Below are 9,727 nucleotides of genomic sequence, written 5' to 3'. Positions count from 1 at the left end.
GACCATTGCACTGGCTGGGAGACTCTCAGGGGTGTGCTGGCCCCACCTCTTCCCGCCCCATGACACCTCCTCACTTTCCAATCTCCTTTTCGTGGGTATCAGGTTGCTTCCCCGCTGTAGTACAAAAGAGCTGTTTTTGTGCTCTACCATAAAATTCTCTGGAATTATCTTCAGGGACCACTCAGCCCCATAAAAGAGGGCACTGCTGAGACTGGAGGAATTAGCAAGAAGGCTGTGAAGGACCCAGCTTGTAGCACCATGAAGAGCTTCCCCACGGCTTTCCCTCTTTTCCTGGTTTTTATCCTGAGTGTTCATCTCGAAGCTGCTGCACGTACGGCGCTGTCCAACTCCCTTCCCAGGCTGACTAGGGATGGAAGCAAAGGGACATGTCCAAGCTCCTTTCTCTCCCTGTTTCTTTAGGTGGCAGTGATGTGGCTAAGTTCTGCTGCTTTCAATACACCCACAAGATCCCTCCCTGGAGGTGGGTGAGTAGCTATGAATTCACCAGAAACAGCTGCTCCCAGCAGGCTGTGATGTGAGTATTTCTCCTTTGGGCTTTTAGGGTCCCTTACCTTTCATGCTGTTGGATGGATGCTGGGAAGACCCCCACAGTGCCAGGATGAGCCTCAAGATGGGAACCCGGTGACTTGGGTTATCACCTTACCTCGGGCATTAAGAAGCGTAACCCTGAGCTTGGTTTCCTAGCTTGCAGACCATGAGCCCAGCGCCTGCCAGGCACTGTGCTAAGTGCTGGGTATAAAAGAATAAACAGCCCTTACAGACCTTACATCTAGCATAAGAAAGAGGGCATTAAAAGACATTTGCACAAAATAGATAATCAAGATTGTGATGAGTGCTTGAAAAAGACAGAGGGAAAGAGAGCAGGAGGGAGCATATTGTAGGGCAGGCAAAACTTTCTCTCTACCCTCTTAGGGGCTCCAGCTGGGCTTGAGAATTAAATCGACATAAGACATTAACAAGAGGAAAACATATAGCTTTTTACACGCACACAGGAGCCTCACGGGAAGATGAAGACCCAAAGAAGTGGCAAAAGCTACGTGCTTTAATACAAAACCTACATGCTTTTGAACAAGGAAGGAACTGTGGAAAAGTAATTAAAATATATGTGGGTGGGGAAAGTTAAAGATTGATAAGAGTTATCTTAACAAGATCTGTTTTTACAGAGTTATCTTGGCCTTGACTCTATCTCTGGCGTTAAGAATATTTCTTTCCTCCTGGTACAAGGAGGACATTTTTCACATGGGAGTTTTATCTCCTGCTTTCAGGGAAAAAAGGGGAGGTCAGAACGCTCTTCTTGCCCCTGCTGGGGTTTTTCTGTTTTGTTTTGTTTCACTGGGGTTTTTTTTTTAGTGTCTTTCGTTCAAAATAATCCTCACGTCAAAGTGGCATATTTGGGGGCGGCATATTCGGCCACCCTTCATCACAGTCACAGGAGGACCTAACTTAGTGTTGGGAGGGTCTCCTGGAGGGAGTGACACCCCCCCCCCCCAAGGCTAAGTGGGAGTGGCCCAGGGGAAGGGGGCAGGCAGAAGCATGGTGGAGGGGAGAAGGATTAACGTGTTACTGACTAGGCAGACAGGTAGACAGGAGGCATGTCATGCCAAGCTCATCGGTAGCAGGAGAGATGACACAACACCTGGAAGGGTCCCTGGCAGGACTAAGTGAGGCTAGTATATGCAAAGAATTTAGCGCTGAGCCTGCACACAGTAAACGTTCAGCAAACGGAAGCGATCTTTAAGTGCAAAAACACAATCAGGGGACCTTGGGTTCCTGAGCATAAGAGAACAGTGCGGAAAGGGAGAAAACGGGCTCCAGGGACAAAGCTGAATGTTATCAATTTGAGACAGTTAAGGACGGGAAAGAGGCACTCAAGTGCCTAGATATGGTGGGGGATGCTCCAGGGCTCAGGATGTCCTGGGTCTTCTCCTTTGTGTCTTGATTGGCTTTCTGGAGTTTTAAAGACACCAACACTTAACCAACAGCTGGCAAAGAGCCCTGAGCTGAGCTCAAAGCAGTGGCTCTTTCACTTATAAGCTGTGTGACCTTGGGCAAGTCAAGTTTCCTCATTTGTAGAAGGAAGGTGAGGGGCCTATATCAGTCAACTATTGCTGTATAACCAACCACCCAAAGCTTAGTGGCTTAATCCAACAATGATCATCTTCTTATCTCTCGTGGTTTCCATGGGTCTGGAATTCCAGGAGGGCTTGGCTGCAAGGTTCTGGATAGGCGTTTCTTGTGTGGTTGCAGACAGATGGTGCTGGAGCTGGCACAGCTCAGGGGGCTGGAGGCATCTCCCTCCAGGGCCCTTCTGTCTGGTCTCTCTGTTGGGCTAGTTTGGGCTTCCTCATACTATGGCGAGCTGGGGTGGTAGGACTCCTTACGAGGAAGTCCAAAGTTCCTGCGTAAGTGCTCAGTGAACCAGGCAGAAGCTCTACGACCTTCTATGGCTTAGCTACCAAATCACATAGCGTCACTTTTGCCATTCTCTATTAGTCAACCAGTCCTTAAGACTGGCCTAAATTCAAGGGGAGGGGACATAGACTCCCATCTCTCAATGGGAGCAATGTCACATGGATGTTCAAACACCCACAAAGCCCTTCCTCTCTCTTATTTCCCCATCCTTTTGGCTCTTCTCCCCTGCTCCAGGTTAGAGCACCCCCTGGCCTAGGCTCTTGTCACTTCCGAGTACTCTCAGGCAGTAAAGGCTGGAAGCCATTCAGGGACATCAACCACAAGCCCCAGTCTTAATGAGCTCACAGTGTGGTCAGGAAGGCAGGAATCATATCCATATAAGCAGCCGTGGCTAACAACCCATGATAATGTGATTAAGAATTAAGTGGCACAATACATAAGAGGTTCCTTTGCGGGGCAATACAAATGTTATAAAATTGATCGTGGTGATCGTTGCATCATCTATCGATATACTAAAACCACTGAATTATGATTATACACTTTAAGTGGGCAAATTAGTGACTTATATCCCAACAAAACTGTTATATTAAAACGGAAGAGTTAAGAGGCGCGGTGCAGATTACCTGCTTCAGAGCAGAGCTGTTGTTACATCTTTCCTGGTGAAGGTGGGCCAGGAAGTGTGGTTTCCAGTGGAAAACAGAGGTAGCAGAGAAGAGGGAGGTCAAGGGCCAGAAGAGGGAGCAGGGACAGTGTGACAGGGGTACCGCAAAGCAAGCAAGAGGATCGGGGTGGGGGGCTGCCCTTCCCTTTCCACCCCTTTCCGGGAGGCAAAATTTTTTAGCATTGACTGTCAGCATCTCTTTTCCATAGATTCACCACCAAAAGAGGCCAGAAACTCTGTGCAACACCGAAGGAAGCATGGGTGCAAAAATACATTTCTTTACTAAGAGCCCAGCAACAACAGTGACTGCTGAATTCTCAGTCCAAAACGCCTGGATCCTTCTCTGCTCTTGGCTCTGCTCCCCTTGGTGGAGCCTGAAGAATTTCTCCAACAGAAGGCTGCATGGGTCTGGTGGGGAGGAGAGGCTATTTTTCACCAGTCTTTTTTTTTTTTTTTAAATAAAGATTTCATTTGCTCAATAAACATTCTTATTCAATAAAAACTGAGTTTTCTTCAAAGAAAATAAAGCAGTCGATATTTGCAGCTGACTGCCTGGCAAGTCCCCAATCCCTGAACTGACCCTGGTATTGAATTCTGCCTTATGTTTTTGTTTGGGCAAAAAAAGCAGGGACAATGTTAATATATTTTGGCAAAATGCCCGTGAAATGTGTTAACATTATTTAGAGAGATAAGTTTATGTTGTATGGAAAATTAAACTCTGTACAATACCTCATAGCCTGTTGGTGCAGGGTATATGAAATGCATCCATATTGGGCAGTGTTTTCTCATAAGGCATTAATTAATAAGCATGAATATTGTCTACCTACCAATCCTAAGATGCCTATGTCTATATAGCCTAAAGAACTTTAAAAAAAATAATTATAGATTCACCAGAAGTTGCAAAAACAATACAAGGAAGCCAGGGGTACCTTTTACCCAGTTTTCCCCAATAGTCACATCTTACATAATTACAGTACAATATCACACCTAGGAAATTGACATTGGTTTAAAGTGTCTGTATCATTCTGTTACTTCATCACGTGTACATTCGTGTAGCCACCATTACAACCAAGATACAGATCTTTTCCGTCAACACAAAGATCTCACCAGTGTTCTCTCTTCAGTCACATCTCCCCTCCCCCACCATCCTTAAACCTTAGCAACCACTAATCTCTTCTTCTCCATAATTTTGTCATTTCGAGAAGGTGATACAAACAATCATATCATATCATACGTGACCTTTTGAGATTTTTTTTTTTTTCTAACTTCACACAGTGCTCTTGAGATACATCCAAGTTGTTGTGGGTTTCAATAGTTTATTCTTTTTTACTGTTAACTAGTATTCCATGGAGTGACACACTGCAGTTTATTTAACCACTACACTCTTGTAGGTTTTCATTTTGGGGCTATTACAAATAAAGCTAGTAAGAACAATCATGCACACAGATATTTTCATGTGGACATAGGTTTTCATTTCTCTGAGATAAACGCCCAGGCATGCAATTAACTGCTGGGGTCATAAATTAAATATATGTTTAGTTTTTTTAAAGAAACTGCCAAGCTATTTTCCAGAGTGACTGTGTCATTTGACCTTTCCTCCAGTAATGTATGTTTCCACCAGTTTTCTGTGCATCTGGGCTAGCATTTGGTATTATCGCTTGTTTTTCATTTTAGCTGTTCTAATAGGTGTGTAGTGATATTGTAACCGGAAGTGGGGTCCAGCTGCTCATGGCTCAAAAGCCAATAAAGAGGCCAAGTAGGTGGAAAGGAAAGTTTGCTTTATTTTGGACGCTGGCAGCGGGGGTGGGGGAGGGCGGACGCCTGTCCAAAGGCCGACTCCCCCCACTGACAATCAGGGGGCAAGAGTTTTTATAGGCGGCGGTAGGGGGCTCCATGCAGAAACAGCGCAGTCAGCTCTGACAGTCCTCTTGAAATTAATCATGAAGTGGCCTGACCAGCGTCATCTTGATTGTTTTAAGTACAGTTAGTCTTCAGTTCAGGGTCGGTTTGTTCGCATTTCCTTGAGGCCAGTTCTCGGAACTGTGGCAGCTTACGTCATGGCTACAGTCTGGTCATCATGTAGTTAACTTCTTCCACCTGGTGCGGGTTTCAGTATCTACAAAACAGCTTACAGGATATGGCTCAGAATATTATCTGTAGCCTGTGGGGAGGAACTAAAGGTCCCTGACTATGCTTAGTGACTAAACTATTATTATTTGGTCTCCTTTGACTGTTTTCCTTTGTTTCTGCATTTTCTCATTTCTCTGATTAAACTTATTCTTTGGCTAAAGTTTTTCCACAGACAAAAGGCAGGCGGAGGACATGGGGGGGGCAAGGACCATAGGGCCCTGCTCCATTTCAGAATCTCATTGTGGTCTTAATTTTCACTTCCTGAATGGCTATCACTATTCATGTGCTTATTTGCCATCCATATATCCTCTTTGGTGAAATGTTTCTTGTGTTTTTTCTCTACTTTCTAATTAGAGTGCTTGTTTTCACTGTTGAGGTTTTTTTTAAAATTTTATTTAATTAGTTTTTATACAGCAGGTTCTTGTTAGTTATCTATTTTACACATATTAGTGTATATATGTCAATCCCAATCTCCCAATTCATCCCACCACCACCACCCCCGCTGCTTTCCCCCCTTGGTGTCCATACGTTTGTTCTCTACATCTGTGTCTCTATTTCTGCCCTGCAGACCAGTTCATCTGTACCATTTTTCTAGGTTCCACACATATGCGTTAATATACAATATTTGTTTTTCTCTTTCTGACTTACTTCACTCTGTATGACAGTCTCTAGATCCATCCATGTCTCTACAAATGACCCAATTTCGTTCCTTTTTATGGCTGAGTAATATTCCATTGTATATATGTACTACATCTTCTTTATCCATTCGTCTGTCGATGGGCATTTAGGTTGCTTCCGTGATCTGGTTATTGTAAATAGCACTGTTGAGTTTTGATATGAGTCCTTTATCAGATAAATTCCAGATATGAGTCCTTTGTCAGATACGTGGTTTGCAAATACTTTTTCTCAGTCTGTAACCTGTCTTTTCATCTTCTTAACAGCGTCTTTCACAGAGTTAAAGATTTAATTTTTTTTTTTTTTTTTTTTTTTGCCACACTGCGCAGCATGCAGGATCCCCGACCAGGGATCAAACTCATGCCCCCTGCAGTGGAAGTGGGGAGTCTTAACCGCTGGACCGCCAGGTAAGCCTCAAAGATTTAATTTTGATGAAGTCTAATTTATTGATTTTCTCCTTTTATGGAGAATGATTTTGGTGTCATCCCAAAGAACTCATCACCAAGCCCTAGGTCCCAAACATTTTTTTTCTGTTTTCTCCTTAAAGTTTTATAGTTTTATAATTTTAAATTTACATTTGAACCTAGGGTGGATTGGGTGTTAGTTTTTATATAGGTGTGAGGTTTAGGTCAAGGTTGACTGGTTGGTTGGTTGGCTGATTGATTTACGCACCTACTACCTACCAACTCAATTGCTCCAGCACCGTTTAATGAAAAGACTCTCCTTCCCCCATCGAATTGCTTTTGCCCTTCAGTTCTTGTGTGGAGCTATATCTGGGCTCTATGTTCTGTCTCATCTGTTTCATAAATACAATCAATTTTTTAAATTTTATTTTTTAGAAATTAATTTACACACCATAAAAGTCACCATTCAGAAGTGTACAATTCAGTGATTTTTAGTATATTCACAAAGTGCTGCAACCATCATCACTACTAATTCCAGAATATTTTCGTCACTTCCCTAAAGAAACCCCATACCTGTTAGTATTCACTCCCTAACAGCCCTGACAACCTCTTCCCCCATCCCCCCCCCCGAGCCCTGGCAACCACTAATCTACTTCTGTCTCTATAGATTTTCCTATTCTGAACATTTCATATAAATGGGATCATACAATATGTGGCCTTTTGCATCTGGCTTCTTTCACTTGGCATAATTTTCAAGTTTCATTCCTGTTGTAGCATATATCAGTATTTTGTTCCTTTTTATGGCTGAATAATATTCCATTGCATGGATATACCACATTTTGTTTATCCATTCATTAGTTGAAGGACATTTGGTCTGTTTCCACTTTTTTGGCTATTATGAATGATGGTGTACACTGGTGTACAAATTTTTATGAACATATGTTTTCATTTCTCTTGTGTATACATGTACAGATGAAACTGTTGGTTATGTGGTAACTCTATGTTTAACTTTTTGAGAAACTGTAGAACTGCTTTCCACAGCAGCTGCGTCAATTTACATTCCCACCATCAGTGTATGAGGATTCTAATTTCTCCATATCCTTGCCAACCCTGTCTGTCCTTTTGATGATAGCCATCCTAGTAAATGGAAATTGGTATCTCATTGTGGTTTTGATTTGTATGTCCCTTATGACTAATGATGTTGAGCATCTTTTCATGCGCTTATTGGCCATTTGTACATCTTTGGAGAAATGTCTATTCAAATCCTTTGTCTTTTCACTGTTGAGTTGTAAGAGGTATTTATATATTCTAAATACTGGAACCTTATTAGATATTAGAACTTCTAAGCAGGCAGTTGTGTCAACTACAGACAGGGGCAGTTTTATTTCTTTCTTTTTGATCTGTATGCCTTTTATTTCCTTTTCTTGACTTCCTGCACTAGCTAGAACTTCAAGTACTTTGTTGAATAAGAGTGGTGAGAGTAGACACCCTTGCTTTGTTCCCAATCTCAGGGAGAAAGCAATCTTTCACTGTTAAGGATGATGTTAGTTCTAGTTGTTTAGGTTTTTTTTTTTTTTGCTCCTAATTGAGAAAGTTCCCCACTATGCCTATTTTTGGGAGTTTTTATCATGAATGAGTGTTCAATTTTGTCAAATGCTTTCTTGGATTAACATGATAATGTGATTTTTCTCCTTTAGTCTGTTAATATGATGGATTATGTTGATTGATTTTCAAATATTGAGCCAGTCTTGCATCCCTGGAAGAAATCTCACTTGTTATGGTGTATATATTGCTGAATTCTATTTGAAAGATTTTGTTAAGGATTTCTGTGTCTATAGTCATGAGAGATATTGGTCTGTAGTCCTCTCTCTCTCTCTCTCTCTCTCTCGGTACTGTCTGTCTGGTTTTGGTATCAGAGTAGTTCTAGATAAAATTAATTGGGAAGTGCTCCTTCCATTTCTACTTTCTATGAGAGATTGTGTAGAATTGACATTTATTCCTCTTTAAATGCTTGGCAAAATTCTCCAATGAAAACATCTAGGCCTGGAGATTTCTTTTTTAGGACTTTTAAATTACAAACTCAATTTCCTTAATAGTTGCAGGGCTATTCAAATTATCTATTTCATATTGTTGTTTAGATGTGATAGTTTGTAGTTTTTGAGGAACTGGTTCATTTCATCTTTGTCGAATTCGTACGTGTAGATGTTCTACACGTAGATGTTCCAAGTGTTCTTTTATTAAACATTTGAAGTCTGCAGGGTCTATAGTGGTTTCCTCCATGTCATCCCTGAATTTTGTAATTTGCATTTTCTCTCTTTTTTTCTTTGTCATTCTTGCTAGAGGTTTGTCAATTGCATTGATCTTTTCAAAGAATCAGCTTTTGGTTTCTTTTATTTTCTCTATTGTTTTTCTGTTTTCAATCTTCATTGATTTCTACTTCTTATAATTTCTTCCCTTTTGTTTGCTTTGGGTTTATTCTTTTATTTTTCGAATATCTTAAGGTAGGAGCTTAGATGATTGATCTGAGACTGTTTCTTTTTCCTAATGTCAGCATTTAGTGCTATAAGTTTTCCTCTTAGCTGTGCTTTAGCTGTGTCTCACACATTTTAATATGTTGTAGTTTCACTCAATATATTTTTAAAATTTCCCTTGAGACTTCCTCTTTGAACCATGGATTATTTTAAGTCTGTTGTTTAGTATCCAAGTATTTGTTCCAAGTGTTTGTTATCCTTCTGTTATTGGTTTCTAGTTTTATTCCATGTGGTCAGAGAACACACTCTGTATGATTTCAATTCTTTTTGATCTGAGGTTTGTTTTATGGCTCAGAATATGAGTGTATCTTGATGTATGTTTCTCAGGTATTTGAAAGGAATGTGTATTCTGCTGTTGATGGGTGGAGCCCTCTATAAACATCAATTAAATCCTATTGGTTGATGGTGTTGTTGAATTCTTCTATATCTTTGCTGATTTTCTGTACAGTTGTTCTATCAGTTTTTGAGAGAGGGGTGTTGAGACCTCCAAGTATAATTGTGGATTTGTCTATTTCTCCTTTCATTTCTATCAGTTTTTGCTTCACATGTTTTGAAACTCTGCTGTTTGTTGCATACACTTTGCAGGTCTGCTGTTTAGGATTTCTATGCCTTCTTAGTAGATTGACCCCTTTGTTATTATGTAATGTCTCTCTCTGTCCTCGGTAATTTTTCTTCTCTGAAGTCTACTTTATCTGATATTAATATAGCCCTGGCTGCTTTCTCTTGATTAATATTTGCATGCTAGACCTTTTTCCATCTCTTTACTTTTAACCTACCTGTATCATTATATTTGAATTGAGTTTCTTATAGACAGACAGCATATAGTTTGGTCATTAAAAAAATCTATTCTGGGGAGTTCCCTGGTGGTCCAGTGGTTAGGACTCAGCGCTTTC

General features: G+C 41.0%; 1 protein-coding gene across 1 annotated transcript; it reads left to right on the top strand.

The window, feature by feature from the left end:
- Positions 1-200: 200 nt before the first annotated feature.
- Positions 201-3,525, top strand: CCL26 (C-C motif chemokine ligand 26). Its single transcript, XM_059898111.1, has 3 exons — positions 201-331; positions 421-535; positions 3,304-3,525. The coding sequence occupies exons 1-3, from the start codon at positions 259-261 to the stop codon at positions 3,398-3,400; spliced, it is 285 nt and encodes a 94-aa protein (XP_059754094.1). The 5' UTR covers positions 201-258; the 3' UTR covers positions 3,401-3,525.
- Positions 3,526-9,727: the final 6,202 nt, after the last annotated feature.

Source organism: Balaenoptera ricei, chromosome 15 (assembly GCF_028023285.1).
Source record: "Balaenoptera ricei isolate mBalRic1 chromosome 15, mBalRic1.hap2, whole genome shotgun sequence".
NCBI classification, from domain to species: domain Eukaryota; kingdom Metazoa; phylum Chordata; class Mammalia; order Artiodactyla; family Balaenopteridae; genus Balaenoptera; species Balaenoptera ricei.
This window is presented reverse-complemented; position numbering and strand designations above follow the sequence as displayed.

Bases quoted from the DNA above. Each gene is read 5' to 3' on its own strand.
- CCL26 (XM_059898111.1), top strand. From the start codon at position 259: ATGAAGAGCTTCCCCACGGCTTTCCCTCTTTTCCTGGTTTTTATCCTG. The intron at 332-420 runs GTACGGCGCTGT...CTGTTTCTTTAG, and splicing joins TCATCTCGAAGCTGCTGCAC to GTGGCAGTGATGTGGCTAAG. The intron at 536-3,303 runs GTGAGTATTTCT...TCTTTTCCATAG, and splicing joins TGCTCCCAGCAGGCTGTGAT to ATTCACCACCAAAAGAGGCC.